Source organism: Haliotis asinina, chromosome 4 (genome assembly GCF_037392515.1).
Source record: "Haliotis asinina isolate JCU_RB_2024 chromosome 4, JCU_Hal_asi_v2, whole genome shotgun sequence".
In the NCBI taxonomy this organism is placed as follows: domain Eukaryota; kingdom Metazoa; phylum Mollusca; class Gastropoda; order Lepetellida; family Haliotidae; genus Haliotis; species Haliotis asinina.
In genome coordinates, this window is record NC_090283.1 from 78424779 (window position 1) to 78443583 (window position 18805).

At 42.4% G+C, this 18805-nt stretch overlaps 2 protein-coding genes across 2 annotated transcripts; one reads left to right on the plus strand and one right to left on the minus strand.

Moving 5' to 3' along the window:
* Positions 1 to 1436: 1436 nt before the first annotated feature.
* Positions 1437 to 2339, minus strand: LOC137281166 (uncharacterized). Its single transcript, XM_067812292.1, has one exon. The coding sequence runs from the start codon at positions 2337 to 2339 to the stop codon at positions 1437 to 1439; it is 903 nt and encodes a 300-aa protein (XP_067668393.1).
* Positions 2340 to 16925: 14586 nt separating this feature from the next.
* LOC137281167 (uncharacterized protein F54H12.2-like) lies at positions 16926 to 18257 on the plus strand. Its single transcript, XM_067812293.1, has one exon. It carries the CDS (start codon positions 16926 to 16928, stop codon positions 18255 to 18257), a length of 1332 nt encoding a protein of 443 aa, XP_067668394.1.
* The last annotated feature ends 548 nt before the right edge of the window (positions 18258 to 18805 follow it).

Genomic DNA, 18805 nt, shown 5'->3' on the forward strand with positions numbered 1-18805 from the left:
GATTACACATGACAGACGATCAGATTTGGTCATCATTAACGGAGCCATGACTGGTCAGCGATACGTTGACCAAATATTGCGTCCTGGTGTGGCTCCATTGGCTAGAGTTATCGGCCGAAATTTTGTATTCCAAGATGATAATGCCAGACCACATCGGGCACGAATTGTCTCCGCTTATCTCCGACAAGAAGGTATCCAGTCATTGGACTGGCACTCTACGTCCCCAGACCTGTCCCCAATTGAACATCTCTGGGACGTTCTTGGTCGAAGGGTGTACGCCAGGGACCCAGGACCCGCCAACCTGGCCCAGCTTGGTGCAGCTCTCTAAGAGGAATGGCGGGCAATACCACGGGCAACCATCCGGAAATTGATTAACAGCATGCCATCAAGGTGCCGTGAATGTGTTGCCCAACATGGTGGACACACCAGATATTGCACTTTACGCCTAAAATTGATTTAGTGGATATTTAAAGCAGTTTCAAATTCGCTATTATTTCATTAGTTCCCTTATTTCTTGTCGGTAGTAACTTTGGTATGTTTTTTAAACACTTCATACATTTTTTTATTTTGTGATGTTGACAGATATTTCCTGTCGACATACCTAGTCGACAAGGGGATAACAGAATAAGCATCAAAGTTAGCCAAAAGCTAAACAGTATCATCATATTTGAAACAAAACGTAAGCAAAAGCTGAAAATCAGCTGTCAGATAGAGGACATCACATCTTAGTACCTTAGGGTAACCCCGAGAAGGTTGAGATCAAATCTGTTTCCCTTTTCTCGAACAAATTTGATTTTGAACATGAAACCTCTATGACAAAGTCTCTTTCTCATGTCCAGAGTATACTCCTCTCGTGGCTTTCTTTCGTAGTACCTGAAAATGATGGTCTCACGGTTAATGTATACGAAGTCACCTGTCTGGTTTATTATCCTGACCCACCATTCATCACCAAACAAAATAGCTGGACTGTGCACATCAAGGAACTTGAACTCTGCTCCTGGGGTGGACCCATTCCATGACCTAACCTCTCTTGACAGATCCAGAATGTCCCTGGCTATCTCAGGCGAAGATATTGGGATCTTTATAGTTACCAGAGAGTCTACGCCTCTCCAACTGTGCAGCTGATCGCTTACAGATGAAAACAGATGAAATTTGAAGATGTCATTTGGACAAGAACCAGTGAGTGAGTGAGTTAAGATTTAACGTCAAGTCAAGTCAAGTATTTTTATTCCGTACGTAGGCCACAGGCCCATATACAATATACACGCAATTGTTACAAATATAAGTTAATTATTACAGGGTATACATATTAATGGTACATGTGGATTGTATTAACAGATTCTTGTCACTATGAATATAACATTGTGATATAAACATATATACACACAAATGTAAATATATGGTTAAAATGTACGAACCTGTGGTTTGAAGAAAAATTATTGAAGTTTGGTTGTCCTGCTTTTATAAGCATGATAGATATATTTACATAAATTTCTTAAAGTTGTTTCATTGTTCGTTGATAACAGAGACTTAAATTTATAGTAGTTTGGTTGTTTCTGATATATACATGGCAAGTATTTTAATCTTAGTGCGTTATATTCAGTACATATAAAGATGAAATGGTACTCGTCTTCTACACCTAGATTACACAGAGGGCAACTACGTTCAGCAACCTCAACATTCAACCATCTACCTTCATTATACTTTAGCCTTAATAATCCACATCGGAATTTGGTCAAAATATTTCGAAACTTTTTGTCCAATATACATGATAAATATTTTTCTGGAGTTAACAGACTTTTAAACTCACGGTACATATGGTATCGTGAACTGTTATTCAATGTACTGTTCCATGATTGAAAAAATATATTGATTGCAACAGTCTTGAATCTACTTAGAAATAAAGCTGCGTCACCAACTGTCTGGGACATCCAGACGTAACCAAACCCATGTGCAAAAAGTATTTCTCTTATGTAAGAAGCATATGTCTTGTAGCCACAGTTATCGTAATACACTTGCATTTTGTACACTTTCAAGGGGATTCTATCTTCATGCATATGAATAACCTTTACCCAATATTTCAAAGTTTTACACAATGCGTTTATATAGAGAGGATATCTTCCACATTCACCATATACAATAGCAGTAGGTGTTTGAGGGCTGACATTCAAGAAACGTTTGCAGGCTATTAAATGGACCTTTTCTATTTCATAAAATCTATGCATTCCCCAGAGTTCTGCTCCGTACAGTAATATCGGCTGTATCTGGGCATCAAAAATTTTGAAGTACACACTGGGGTCTATTATTCCAATACCATTTAAATTACTTATTACTTCCATTAAGGCCCGCCTGCCCCTCAATGCTAAATCAGTGATGCAATTTCTCATCTTGAATGTTGACGAAAATACAACTCCCAGATATTTATAAGTACTTAATGTTGTTATTGGCTGGCCATTTAAAAACCACTTTTCATTCCTTGCTAAGCGCCCTCCCCTTCTGAAAACAACTATATTTGTCTTGTCTAAATTTACCTCTAGACTTGAATATTCAGAGTAATTGTGCAGTATATTAAGTTGATTCTGTAAGCCTGTAATTGTATCAGATATAAGAACAACATCATCTGCAAACATAAGTAACATTATTCCTAATAGGTCGGGAAATAACTGCACTCCATATTTGCCATATCTAGATATGTCATCTGATAATCCATTAATGAAAAAGGAAAACAATACGGGGCTAAGAACACAACCTTGCTTTAAACCAATTGGACAATCAAAATATTCAGTATACCCATTATAACCTCTAACACAGGCTGTTACTGAACTATATATACTCATGATAGCAGATAGCATTTTCCCCTGAAGACCAGATTTGAATAAGCACTTGTATAACTTCGGACGGTCAACTGAGTCAAAGGCTTTTCTAAAATCAATAAAAGCAACATATAACTTTTTCCTTTTCTTAATTAGACATTTTTCTATAGCACCATGTAAAGTAAAAATATGATCAATCGTAGAGTACCCTTGTCTAAAACCAGCTTGTGTTTCGGGAATTTTACTCCTTATATTTGCCCAGGTTCTGATGCGGACATTCAAAATGGACGTATATAATTTACTTAATATGCACAGTATTGAAATCCCTCTGTAATTATCTGGGTTTTTGCGATCGCCCTTTTTATGTAAAGGAATAACTATTGCTTTCGTCCAAGCCATGGGAAAAACGCCTGTATCAAAAATCTTATTAAACAATACCTTTAAAAAGGGCATAATAACATGCTTAGATGATTTCAACAGCTCAGTAATTACACCATCACTACCCGCTGACTTGCCATTTTTCAGGTGGGAAAGACATGAACATATTTCCTCATCAGTGATAGACGACTCAAGAATATAGCTATCAATATCATTTAAAGGAATATTCACATCAGGACAGAAAACATCATTCTCAGTGGTATCGTCAGCTACATTTCTAGGTGTGAACAACCCTTTAAAATGATTATACAGTAAAGATTTGTCTAGTGGACAACGTGGGCTCTTTGTAGCATTCAGACTTCTCAGCTCTTTCCAGAACGCAGAAGTGTTATGGATGAAAGATTTTAACTTAGAACTTTTCTTTTGCTGAAATGAGACCTTAGCTTTTCTACATTCATATTTATAATTATTCCTCAGTTCACAGTATTTACGTCTACTGATGGCTGATTTAGTGTTTCTATAACGCCTAAGTTCTCTTTTAGCCTCTCGCTTAGCATACTGACATCTGCTAGTATAGAATCCACCTTTAGATTGCTTATAGGGTGTATTTTTAAACACATCTGCCGATTTCAAAACGTGTTTGACAAATAGATCAGGTGCGTTATTAACATCAACATTAACTAAATCTGCTAAATCATCAAGAGCCGGTAGGCGCTCACACAGTGTGTCTAGAAACGTTTGTTCCTTATCTGCGTTCCATATATATTGAGTTGAACCTTCATTATCCTTACCACCACCGCTATCTACAGGTACAGTAACATCTGCATCAAAGTTTAACATCAAACTAACAGGCATGTGCTTCGATTCAACTCTCGAGTTCACCATTAAGTATTCACAATGTAAATGAATAATTACAGATGCAATGAAATAGTCAATAACGCTCGAACCAGCTTCTGATATATAAGTAAAGTTCCCCTCCCTATCTCCCGCGCATCTACCATTACATATGTACAAATTATGAGTAAAACAGAGGTCAAGTAATTTTCTCCCTAAGGTATTTACAGCTAAATCACATGAGCTTCTCGTATCGAGAGGTACACTTTCCTCCTCGGGAAACGCTGCTCTGTCGATCCCCGGCTGGTCAACTGTCTCAGGGGGGTTGTTACTAAGCCCGACCCGTGCGTTAAGGTCTCCGCACATTACAGTCTCAAAGCTGTCGTCTGCGTTGTGTGTGAGCCACTGTTCTACCTCGTCTAAGGCTGTCACATCGGCAATGTTGCAGCCATATCGTGACGAGAACATACGAGACATAAAAAATATATATGTGTGCATATTATGTAGAACCTGTCGACGAAGGACAGTAAAACCACTAGACTATCACAGTTAATATTAAAACTAGAGTGGAAACTTATAAAAATATAACAGTATCATTATTTGGACAGTACAATATAAAAACAGGCCATAGATCGCCAACAACAGAGGGTAGATCACCATACTAGGGACCATGGGGACTTACAATACCTCTGCTACCTGCATGGTCCCTAGCTGGATTTACACCTTCCCCTCAGCTGCTAGCGATTGTATGCAAGATTAGCCACACATTAAAATGACACATATTTTACGGCTAAAAAAGTGGAAGAATAAATCTGACTTCAACAGTTTTTGGACTTACGTACCCTCTCAGGAGGACAATAATTTTACGGTACTTCAACCCCCTTCGAGGATACAGCCACTAACAATCGTAGTTCCTGATTCGACTTCCAATCTTAAAATATTTATCTATTTACAAGTCATGTAATAAATCTAATTCTTTTAAAAACGCAATGATTAAATGATTACTAACGTTACTAAAAAGATCCTTCATAGTTCCCGATTTAAAATAGATATCCCTTGTGATGGAATATTCAACACAGTCAAGCAGAACGTGCTTGACTGTGATTCTTTCATCACAAGGGATACAGAACGGAGGATCTTCACCTTTAAGCAAATATTCATGCGTATATCTTGTGTGGCCAATGCGACATCGTCGCATGATGACCTCTTCAAATCTGGACTGACAACTGGGTTATCCCTTGTGATGGAATATTCAACACGGTCAAGCAAAACGTGCTTGACTGTGATTCTTTCATCACAAGGGATACAGAACGGAGGATCTTCACCTTTAAGCAAAAATTCATGCGTATATCTTGTGTGGCCAATGCGACATCGTCGCATGATGACCTCTTCAAATCTGGACTGACAACCCAAGTAGGTGTAACCAATGTAGGGTTGTATTTCATGTAATTTGTTGATACCGACTTGAGTGTCCCACCTTTTCTGCATCAGATCACGAATGTAAGACCTAATGGTAGCTTTATAATCAGTGTGTGGAATGAGAATTGGTGTCACAGATTTGTTGAGTGCTGCTTTAGCAGCAAGGTCAGCGAGTGTGTTCCCAGAAATGCCAACGTGGCTGGGTAACCAACAAAAGACGATGTCGCATTGGCCGGTAGCAAGATCATTATACAATTCAATGATTTCTATTAAAAGTGGATGTTTACAAGAAATATTTTTAATAGCTTGAAGGCAAGAAAGAGAGTCAGAAAAGATTATATATTGTTTACGTTTGGGGTGTCTTTGAATATATTTAAGAGCTGTTAGTATTGCATTTGCTTCGGCAGTAAAAATGGAGCTGTTATCTGGAATGCTAGAAGATATTGTTCTGGATCCAATGACAGTGGCACAAGCAACTGCGCCACCGTTCTTGGAACCATCTGTAAATAAGGGTTTGTACTTGCTATATGTACTTTTTAATTGATTATATTCTTGTTTATATTGTAAATCATTAGTTTCTGATTTTTTAAATGAAGTTAATGTTAGGTCGACTTGGGGCCTAACCAACTGCCAAGGAGGAGAAGAAAGAAGACGGAAAGGAGCTATATTTTCCAGCTCAATGCCGGCAGAAGAAAGAAAGGGTTTAATTCTGAGCCCTAGAGGTGGAACCAGAGAAGACTTCTTGCCGTACAAATCCTCATGAAGGGGATTGAACACACAATTATAGGCAGGGTTAGATTTATTAGAGTATAATTTAGTAATATATTGTAAAGACAATTTTATACGACGTTGTGTCAGAGATGGTTCATCGGCCTCAACATAAAGACTGTCAATAGGTGAAGTTCGAAAAGATCCAAGACAAAGTCTTAAACCTTGATGGTGGACAGAATCAAGAAGTTTAAGGTTGCTTTTGCAGGCTCCACCATATACGATGGAGCCATAATCAAGTTTGGAACGGACGAGTGATCGATATAAGTGTAAGAGGGTAGTTTGATCCCCTCCCCACTTTGAGTTGGAAACAACTTTCAACAAATCAAGTGCCTTCAGGCATTTAGCTTTAAGGGATTTAATGTGCGGTAAGAAGGTTAAATGAGAATCGAAAATAAGTCCCAAGAACTTGGCCTCCTTTACAACTTTGATGGGAGTGCCATTTAGAGATAGTTCAGGGTCCTTATGTGGCTTATATTTTCTACAAAAGTGTATACAATTACTTTTAGACTGAGAAACTTTAAAGCCGTTTTCAAGACACCATTTATTTATTTTGTTTAAACACAACTGCAATTGTCTTTCAATAGTATGCATATTTTTACCGCGACAAGAAATATTAAAATCATCCACAAAAAGTGATCCATCAATGGAATCGTTTAAAACCTTGGATAAACTGTTTATCTTAATACTAAATAATGTGATAGACAAAATACTGCCTTGTGGAACACCCTGATCCTGATTATAATGGTCAGACAGGGTTGAACCCACTCGGACTTGAAACTGTCTGTCTTTTAAAAACTGTAATATAAAATGAGGTAAACGACCTCTCAACCCAAAATCATGTAAATCCTTTAAAATGCCATGCTTCCAGGTGGTATCATACGCTTTCTCGAGATCAAAGAATATCGATACAGCATGTTGTTTATTTACTATAGCATTTTTGACAAAGGATTCTAAACGTACCAAATGATCAATGGTACTTCTATTCTTCCGAAAACCACACTGAATATTTGTAATGAGGTTATTGGTTTCCAGATACCAAATTAATATGTTACTTACCATTCGTTCCATGGTTTTGCAGACACAGCTGGTTAAAGAGATCGGTCTGTAATTGGAAGGATCAGTATGATCCTTACCAGGTTTGGGTATAGGGATTACAATGGCATTACGCCAAGAAGGAGGAAAGTTTCCAGATGTCCATATTTTGTCAAAGATATCTAAAAGTGTGACCAGACATGGTTCAGGCAAATGTTTCAGCAGCTGATAGTGAATATTGTCATCACCTGCTGCTGTGTCATGAGCTTGTTCAAGAGCAGTATATAGCTCATGTAATGAAAACATTTCATTATAGTCTTCACCGTTATCCGATTCAAAATGAATGCTTGTCTTCTCCTGTTGTTTCTGATATCTCTGAAACTCAGGGACATAATTTGCTGATGAAGAATTTTCGGCAAGAGTTTCGCCAATTTTATTTGCAATTTGACATTTTTCAGTAATTAAATTATCACCATCTTTGAGATGGTGTACGGCAGATTTTGAACCTTTACCTTTAATTCTTTGAACCATGTTCCATACTTTGGACACTGGCGTACGTGAATTAAGTTTGGAGACATAATTTCTCCACGATTGTCGTTTGTTTTGTTTAAAGGTACGACGCGCCTTTGCATTCAGTATTTTGAATTTGTCTAGGTTATGGACAGTTGGATGACGGCGAAAATAATGTTCTGCCTTTTTCCTCGCTTTTCTGGCCTGTCTACAATCTGCACTGAACCACGGTTTTCCTACATATGGAGTCGTAGAGGACTGTGGTATACACTCATCAGCTATTTTATTTAGAATGTCAGCAAAAGTGTGAATTGGATCAGTTACATCACTGAAACATTCAGGTCGCAGTTTTGATTGACACATAGTTTGATATAAAGACCAGTTAGCCTTCGAAAAGTTCCATCTTGTAAACGATGGCGAATCGGATGGAGTAATTTCTGAGAGGATAGATGGGAAGTGGTCACTTCCACAAAGGTCATTATGAACTGACCAATCAAAGTCATTGAGGAGGTTAGAATCAGCAAGAGATAAATCCAGAGAAGAATAAGTGCCAGTTGCAGGATGCAGATAGGTGCTTGAATCATCATTAAATATGCACAGGTCATTATTTGAAATGAAATCTTCAATTATTTTGCCTTTAGTGTTAGTGTTAGTACTGCCCCAGAGTGGGTTGTGACCGTTTAGGTCACCCATAATAACACATGGTTTTGGGAGTTGGTCATAGAGTGATTGAAGGTCAGTATGTTGAAGTGTTGAAGAAGGCGGAATATACAGAGAACATAGTGTAAATGGTACACCCAGAGTCAGTCGCACTGCAACAGCTTGGAGATTAGTGTTTAGTATAACAGGGCTATGAATAACATCTTGCCGTATAAGAATAGTAGAACCTCCAGTGGCCCTATCACCCGGAGGGGAAAGAGAATGATTGGCGTTAAACTGGCGTAAGTTAAAATTATCTGTCTGTTTCAGATGTGTTTCATTCAGACAGAATGCGGATGGTGTGAGATCCTGGACTAAAAGCTGTAGTTCATTGAAATTAGTTCTTAGACCTCTACAATTCCACTGTACGATATTAGTTAAATGACCTATCTTTTAGGTGGATGGATAGGGGATCTACCCCTTGCTTTTTTTGAGGGCGACAAGCTATGTGCCCTGGGATGGATGTTTTCTGACACATCCATGTCCTCCAATGAACCATATTTGTTAAATAATTGAAGATGGTTCTCCGAACCCTTTGAAGCTCTGACACCTTTTTTCACTGTTTCTGCCCTAGTCTTGACTGTATTTTTAACTGTTTTCTTTGAACATGTTTCTGGACGAGTCTTCTGAGTGGACTGAGGCAATGACTGTGATTGATCCTGAACTTGGATCTGACTGTTTATACATGGTTCCGAAGTCTGAGTAGACTGTTCTTCAGGTATAAGAAGGTGAGGGGTGTCAGCTGTTACCCAAGTCAAATCTGTTTGACACTCTATGGAAAAACTAGTGACTGCCGAATTTACTCTTGACAAACTTTCAGACGGTGTCTTAATGACTGATGCATATGAAACATTGGGTACTGTTGATTCAACAATCTTTTTAGCATCAGCGAAGCTAATATTTTGAGTAAATTTAACTTTGTTGATTTCCATTTGTTTTTTCCATACTGTACAGTCTTTGGAAAAGGATGAATGATTACCGGAACAGTTTGTGCATTTTTTTAACGTACTTTCACAATCTTCAGTTACGTGTGAAGTCTCGCTACAGTGAGCACATGTTATTGGCTTTGTGCACGTGTTGACACCATGACCATATTTTTGGCATCTGAAACATCGCAAAGGATTTGGAATGTAAACATCAACTGACATAGTGCAGTAACCAACCTTGACACACTTAAAAGGATTTGGTGAAGAGAAGGAAATGAGGTACGTATTTGTTGGAATGACATCATTATTTTTCCGGGTGGTGAATCGCTTGACATATGTGACTCCCTGATCCTACATTTCAGAAACGATGTCCAGTTCTGACATTTCGGCCAACAAACGATCCCTGTCTCTAATGATACCTTTGCTGCTGTTCAGTGTTCTGTGTTCAGTAACTGAAACCTGGATTCCAGCAAACGTTTCTGTATTCATCAAGTTAGTGGCTTGTTGTTTCCTGCTGCATTCAATCAGAAAAGATCCTGAACGCAAACGTTTTATATTCTTCACCTCACCTGCAATGCCATATATGCCCTTAGAGATTACAAAAGGGTTTAGTTTAAGTGGTGTCTTGTCTACAGTACTGAGAACCAGGAAACGTGGCCAATTGTCTGTTGAGTTGGATGACCTCTGTTCATTATCATTGTCGAGCTGACGTTTGGTTTTTTTTGTAGGGATTTGGTAGTCCATGGTAAGATTATTTTGATTCATCATCCGGGCTCCCCACCCACCACGGAGTATCACAAGGACAATGCTAATTGTAAGTGGGTTTCCTACTTGCAGCACCAAGGATACCCGGATGATATACTCTAGCAGAAAAATCAATAATTAATAATTCTACCAGATTGGCCCATGAGCCACCGCCTTCTGACACTGGCATCTAGGCAAATTTTCTCAATTTAAAAACAAAAAAAAACCACATGTATCATAGCATATGTATATATGTATATTTAAATTAACACCAAGCCAAACAATGATCGAGCAATGAAATTTAGTGCTCATTGCTCGGCATGACCAGCCGATTGGTTGAACCGGGCCCATTCAACCACCTGTCTAGGCGAAGTCAGGGCCAAAGTGGTGTATTGAGCAACAGGAACACGGTTACAGGCCCCTATTGCCCTCAACCACCAGGATCCCTTTCTCCGCCGACACAGCGCCGCAACCCACGGCAAACGGGTTGGTGGACCAAATATCCCCCCGGGTCCACTACGGGGGTGTCGGCGAGCACTTGGCATTGCCCAGCACCCACCACGAGGAGGTGGCTCGCCACGGCTGCCTGGACAAGAACCAGACAGACACGACCTTTTAACGATGCTACTATCACTGACCCATTGGTCAAATTCCTTAGCCCACCCTACATAGTGGACCAGACTTTGCAGTACCCCATCTACTACCCTCGTTGCCAACACTTCCACATCAAACAACTGCCGGTCATTCCAACTAGGGGATCTAGTCCGCAACTGTGCTCTGAACGTTTGTGGATGAGGTCTGTAGTCTGTAGGTGGCATCCCGTCTAAACGTAATACACTTTATCAATAAAAGGGCACTATATATAACACCATCAGTCATATTAGCTATTATTATGAAGAGACAACTCATCTAAATTTGGGCTTCATAGCTTTAACTTTATTTCTACCTGATCTGGGTAGATTTTATTAAAATTTTAGGCAATGTCATTTATTGATTTGGGGTTATGTTTTCTATGGTATGAGTTTTAGGAAGAAATGTGTGGTAGAATACTGAAACTGTGTCAACATGCCCGTGACCAAATATGGTATGTTTTGTAAATATGATAATGGACCAACCCAGAGATAATAATAAAGTCCAGTATGACATTAAAACCCCAATATATTAAAGCTGAAGGCAGCTGGATCATTACAAACACTCCTGTAATCGATATATCATTTATTGAGTGCTTTTACACACCATACACTTACTGAACTTTCTATCAACGTTTAAAGTTAACTAATAGGTAACTTTCAGCTATAAATTCTAGCATTAAAAGTGTCCAAGCTCTCGAGTTAGTGTATTTGAAAGAATGTTATCATAATAATTGTCTGCCTGCTAATTCATAACAAGTTGACATTATAATTCAATAGAACTGACCATCCTTAAATAACAGTGGAGAACCATGTCATGAAAGATATGAACATTTCATCTTAAATTAATGACAAACCGATTTCATTCAAAACTATTAAAAGGTCAGAGATAAACATATAGCAAGCTGCATAACTGAAAGTTTCAATTTTCACAAGCTAAGAAGCAAAACACTTGCCCAGTGTTCAAGCTAAACTTTTGACTACAGTGTACAAGTATACTGTAGGTCTGTTAACAGACATGTTATCCTAATAAGTATTCACAAATTCACATTGCTGTCAGTCAAAAATAGAAAACAGAATTAATGTTTGGTTACAGTCAGGGAATTCCTATCAAGCCCTGAGTGCTAGCAGTTTCCGAATTTCATAACTAGCCTCAGGACTATGGTCTAATATAGTTATTTCTAGCTCTGAAACTACGCAATGAGCACACTTTACAGTTTCCTGAGTATGTTCAACTTTTCAATCACAAATATCTTTAAAATTGAAACTCTCATATAGATTCATTATGTGCAAGTAAACATATTCAATAAGCATATACCAATATGAAGAGTCATTTCTGAATACACTAAAGTACAAAAGTATTTTGATACTATTTATCATCATGATACTAGAGTTTTCTAAAATTAAAAATGAAAATATCATGAATGTATTTTGATGGAAATTATTGCATATTTTTTGTTACTTTAGTACATTTGCTATTGATGAAAACATACCACTTGTAGCAACAATTGTACTGCACTAGTCACAAGACAGCAAGCTGAAATAAACAATAAATGAAAATATATTCTGCCGAGTCTTCAAGCCAAAATTTAACTACAAAGTAAGTGACACCGCACCCCTGCCTGTCCTGTACCGAATTAGAGAGAACTCCCCTCTAGGTCTTGTGTACAAAACTGATACGCCAGCACTATCATTCTCCCCATTTAATTTAGAGTAATCTCCCTTCCTTTCACCCCGTCTAGTAAAATAGACATGCCCCACGTTTTGAGAGAGAATTTCTTGCTTTTATTAATGATTTACATAAAAGTCAACGTATTTTGAAGTTCATATTTGTATTCTAGACCTTTTATTTAACAACAAAGACAATAACTTTATGCTCTTAACTTATTTTTTAGTGTCGTTTTCGTCGACAGAATGTTGAGTCGGTGTTGACGTGGCGTGCTGGGCATAACATCAGGAAAGGGGCTTGTGAAAGCTTCATGATGATTAGCGAATTTCCTATTACGGCGCCAATAATTGACCAATGAAACAATACTTTATATATGACGATAGGAAACGACGCGTTAAACGTGAAACAGGTGTAACCAGACAACTACGTCATCCTGTGACATTGTATGAGCGCTTGGAAGTGAGCAGTCGAGGTGTCGTAACCTATTACACATCGCAACTTAGAGCAGAGAGCTGTCATCCTAAGCATGGAGAGCGCGAAGCCGGTTACAGAGTCACTGACTCATGTTGTTTTTTTTTTCATTCTTCTGTTTCAGAACACTCCTCCTCCTCTGACCTCATTCTGAATGACGTGGTGCAAACGATTCCTAAAACGCTGCAAGCCAAGGCCAAACAGTTGATGGCACGGATACAAGCCCATCCTGACTTGGGTTGGAATGAAAACGGTCAATTCGTGGTGGAAGGAGAACCCATGCCTGGGACTCACATGGTGGATCTCATCAATGATCTGGTGCGACAACGTACCAAAGCAGATCCTCCACGGGGTTGGAACGTTCTGGCTCAGTATCTCGCTTCCAGCAACGTCCCTCATGAACTGATTGGCAACCCTCTCCGTTGGTCCTGGATGATGAAAACAAAAGGATCAGCATCCACCACCCAGCAACCTGGCACACGACAGGCAACACCACCTGACACCCCTGTCAAACGTCCAGGAGGAGAAGCCTTGTTTTTAACACCACCTCAATCGAATCTTGCTGGCGTCAAGAAGAAGAAGAAGAAGACAGAGACTCCCTCTTCCCCTCTGAACCGAGTGCGTCAATGGATTGACTTTTAATCATAAAAGAGAGCAGAGGGTGACATCTACAACAGTGTTAGCATGAGACATCCCAAGAGAAACAACAACAACAGCAGCAAGTCCTCCTCCTCCTCCTCCTCCTCCTCTTTGTCGCCTGCCTGGGTACGATGGCTTCACCATACTTATTACGATCCCAAACATCCAGCAGGCTATGGAGGGTGGCGTGGTTTGTGGCAAGCAGCAGTCAAACAGCAAGCCGTGGGATCCCAGAAAGGGAAACCCCAGAAAGGGAAACCCCAGAAGGGGAGGACCCAGAAGGGGAAACCCCAGAAGGGGAGGACCCAGAAGGGGAAACCCCCACTCACTCAACATCAGGTTCGACAATGGTTGAAAACCCAGGACACGTACACCTTGCACAAACCTGCCCGACGATCCTTTTCCAGGGATCATTACCGTGTGAGCGGTGTGGACGAATTGTGGCAAGCCGATTTGAGCGACCTCCTCGCCTATCAGAAAGAGAACCAAGGTTACCGGTATCTGCTGTGTGTCATCGATGTCTTCTCCAAAATGGCTTGGGTGCAACCCATGAAGTCCAAGACCGGCACCACGTTGATCGAAGCCTTTCAACGAATCCTGAAACAAGCTGAAGGACGTGTGCCCTCCATGTTGCAGACGGACAAAGGGACCGAATTTGTCAATAAACCTTTCCAAGCCTTCCTCAAGAAACAGGACATTCATTTCTACACCAGCCAAAACCCAGAAACCAAAGCCTCGGTGGTGGAACGTTTTCAAAGAACGTTGAAAAACCGTATGTGGCGTTATTTCACCCAACATGGAACATGTCACTACCTCAAGGCTTTACCCCAGCTGATGCATGGATACAATCATCGCATTCATCGCACGATCGGACAGCGACCCGTGGATGTGCATCCCCACAACCCTTGGGGGGAAATTCGGGTGTTGGATCACATGGAGCGCCAGAAGGAACGGCAGAAGCAACGTCAGCAGAAGCAGAAGCACCATCAACACCAGCGTTCTCTCTTGTTACCTGGGACCCGTGTTCGCTTGAACAAGACCAAAGGGACCTTTGACAAAGGGTATCTTCCCAACTGGACCAGCGAATTGTTCACCGTGGATCGCGTTGTGAAAGGACGTGTACCTCCTGTCTACCGAGTGAAAGATGATCATGGAGAAGTGCTCCAAGGCACCTTTTACCCCGAGGAACTACAACCCATTCAGAAAACGGATGACGTGTACAAAGTCGATCAGGTCTTGAAACGTCGACGGCGTCAAAAGAAGGACGAAGTGCTAGTGAGGTGGTCAGGTTACCCGGCCAGCTTCGATTCATGGATCCCTGCGGCTCATTTGGTCTTTTAAATAAGGGTGGCATCCCTCTGTCACCGTCATTTGGGTCATACTCCCTGCCCAATCATGCAGAGCGAATCCAGGCTCAGGTGCAAGGAGAACAACAACAAGGCTTCCTCCTCCTCCTCCTCCTCACGTTGGTGTTTTTTTGGCATGGACTTGCCACGCAGTGAAGTGGTGTTTTTCTCCCAAGTGTTGCTGATATATGGCGTGGTCGTCATGAGCATGGTTCAGTTGGCATTGGACCACGGTGAGAAACAGTTGTGGACAGCGCTGTTGGCCAGTTCGTTGGGATACTTGCTCCCACAACCCACGTTGGTATCATCGTCGCCGTCATCGTTGACTTCTTCTTCTTCTTCTGCTCCTGCTGCCGCTACCGCATCTTCGACTCCCTCCGTGTCCAGTCTGGTTCCCTAAGCGCAAGGATGGCCATGTCCTTGTTTTCCTCCAAGCGGGACTTTTACGTCACCTTACCCAGCGATGCGTCCATGGATGTTCATCCCGACAACAAGGTGAACCATTACGAAGTCAAACTCCCCTTTCCCATTCAAGTGAATCGTCAAGAGTGGGAAGTGGGCGTCAGTGAACTTCATTTTCCCATGACGTGGTACAACGTGTCGTACCCCTTCAACTGGTTTGTGCTTCGCGTGAACTTGGAACGCTTGACCAGGATTTACAGTTCAGGAGCACCGGATGCGACCGTGATCGAAGAGAACCCAGGCATCATCCGAGCCGTCAGCGAAAAGGTGATCATTCCCGAAGGCGTGTATTCCGCTCGAGAACTGGTCCAGGGATTGAACATCCTGCTTCAGCGTGCCTGTGCACGATTGTTGGAAAAGCATACAGCTAATGTGTACCAGGCGGATGCCAGAGGTCGTTACACCGTCACCGTGAACTACCCCAAAGAAGAACTCCGATTTGAAATGCGCGGCCCAATGCACGTCAACTTTTATACTCCCACACCGAAAGACATGTGCAGGGCCATCTCGGGTTCTTCCTGCAAAACAGCCACCCAACCAGACCACGATGCCATCAGGTCTGCCTACACCACTCAACTGGTGTTGCCTGTTTCCTTGGTACGCATGCTCGGATTCATGCAACTCCCCGTGGTCGACGAAGCAGAGGAAATAAGTCAAGTCTCCACTTACCCTGTCCAAGTGAGTGTGTTTGACCGTCTTCTTGTGGTGGGGGAACAGGAAGCCGACCATCTGGCTGGCTTTGATACGGTGTACGTCTACTCGGATGTGGTAGAAGATCAAATTGTTGGGGATACCATGGCTCCCTTACTGATGTATGTTCCCGTATCTCGTCGAATGATGGAAGACAGCGTCGTGATGAAAACTCCCCAGCATGTACGCTACATGGGATTGCATCAGGGAACCACGGATGCCATTCAAATCTATTTAATGGATGACATAGGACGACCCGTGCCATTCCAGAGTGGGAAGACCATCGTGACACTCCATTTCCGTCCCCGTCGCCTGGGCACGTACTGACATGGTAGGACATCAGTGTATCCGACACCGGTGCAGCACCGGCTTGGGTGGCCTGCAACAACAAGGACGAGGTTTAGCTGCGTACCGAGGTCGCATTCATCAACGCGGGAGAGGTCTCGGAAGCATCTTGGGAAGCTTGGGCCGTTCAACCCTCTCCATGCTGAAGACGGTGGGAAAATCGGCTCTCAAAACCGGTGTGAAGATGCTGCCAGGCTTAGTGCAAGATATTCGTTCTGGACGTCGTAGTGTACGGGACAGTTTGAAACATCATGGAAAACAGGCCTTACTGACCACCTTGCAGTCACAGTCATCACCGGCACACAAAAGAAAACGAAATCCGCCGTCTGGTCCCATAAAGAAGAAGAAGAAGAAGAAGAAGAAACAACAACAAAAACGCCAAGCTTTGTTTTGAGTCGTCATGGAACTTTGTGACATTGGACTTGACATAAAAGGATCATTCCCATGAACAAGGGTCAGTTCAACACCAGACACGAACCTGTCAAGACCTGTTGGGCAGACCTGTTGGGCAGACCTGTTGGGCAGACCTGTTGGGCAGACCTGTCAAGATGATGCGCCGGGATGCTTGTGAATGTGCCAAGTCACAGTTGGATCTCTTTTCGGTTCCTCCTGTGGTGACGTCAGTTCAAGAGGGTCAGTGGATTCGATACAGTCCTCTGGCACCCCCTTCGGTGGCGGGTCCCCTCCAGTTTAACATTGCCAACCCTGTGAATGCCTACATCGATTTGAATCAGTGTTACCTTCGCATCTGCCTCAAAATCAAGAATACCGATGGCACAGATGCCACTCATGATGGGGATGACCGACTCGTCATGTCCACGGTGAACAACATGATGCATTCCCTCTTTCGAGAAGTACGTGTGCAAGTGGGACACAACCAGTTGGAAATCACCCCCTCCATGGGAACCTATCCCTACCGAGCCTATTTGGAAACGTTACTGAGTTATGGGAAGGCAGCCAAAGGGACGCATCTCCAGTGCCCAGGATGGTACACCGATGAAGCTGGAAAAATGGATGACTTTAATGCCGTCGCTCAGAATGTCAATGCAGGACTCGTCGCACGACGGCGGGTCATTTTACCCACCCGAGAAGTGGAACTGACAGGGCGTCTCCACTGTGACCTGTTTCTCCAAGACCGATACCTGGTGGATGGCGTCCCCATGAAACTAGAACTGATTCGGAGCCCGAGTGATTTCTACTTGATGAGTGCTGGAGATGTGGAATGTCGATTTGAACTGACCAAAGCCGAGTTTTACGTGCGCCAAGTCAACATCGATCCTGCCATACGGGAACAGCACGTGAAACACATGTCACCAGGAGTCACGGCCAAATATCCTTTGACCCGAGTCCAAGTCACGGCTCACGACATTCCAGGAGGAGGACGCGATTTCCACAAAGATCAACTGGTGGGAGGACAACTGCCCAAATGCGTGGTGTTGGGACTGGTGGACAACGATGCTTTTGCCGGTAGCAAGGAAAAGAACCCCTTCCATTTCAAACACAACAACGTGACCAGTCTCAAACTGAAACTCAATGGCCAGGAAGTGCATGGCACAGAAATCAAAAGTGACTTTCAGAACAACAGTGGTTCGCTCAAACAGTTGTACTTGAACCTGTTTCGCAACACGGGACACCTGTGGCAAGAACATCCCTGCAACCTCACGCTAGACGAGTTCAGGAACGGATTCACCCTGTGGGTGGTGGATTTGACGGCAGATCTGGGAGCAGACGAAGGCCATAACTACCCACGACACACGGGCAAGTTGGGACTCGAACTCCAGTTTGCAGAACCCTTACTTCGTCCGGTCACCCTCGTCTGCTACGAGGAATACGAAAGCGTGTTGGAAATTGATCGGTTCCGCAACGCTCTGATGGTCTAAGGATGGATGGACTGACGACCAAACAGGTGAACGCCTACGTCCAACAGGACCCCCTGCTGCGACCCCTTTACCAAGGGACTTTTGCCCGAGATCACTTTGCCATCACCGTGCTAAGTGAACGACACGGTCCTTATCCTAAAGCTTACATCGTCAACACGGACCCCAGTCATCTCCCGGGACAACACTGGGTGTGCGTCTATCGTCCAGCACCGGGTGTCTTTGAGTACTTTGACAGTTATGGCGTCCCTACCCACTACTATGGACCAAGGTATTCTATAAGTGATCCCACCCAACTGCATCCAGACGTTCGGCATGTCATGGCCTACACAGGATGGCTCGCACAGCGGTGGAATGTGAATTCAGTTCAACCCTGGTTCAGTAGCTCTTGTGGAATGTACTGTTTGTTTGTCCTGGCTCATCGTGCCCGTGGATGGACTTTCGACGACGTGATGGAACAGTTTGATCCCTTCAACACCCTCGTCAATGAAGAACGTGTGAAACGCTGGTTTCAACTCACACGCCTGCCAGACAACAACAACAACAACAAC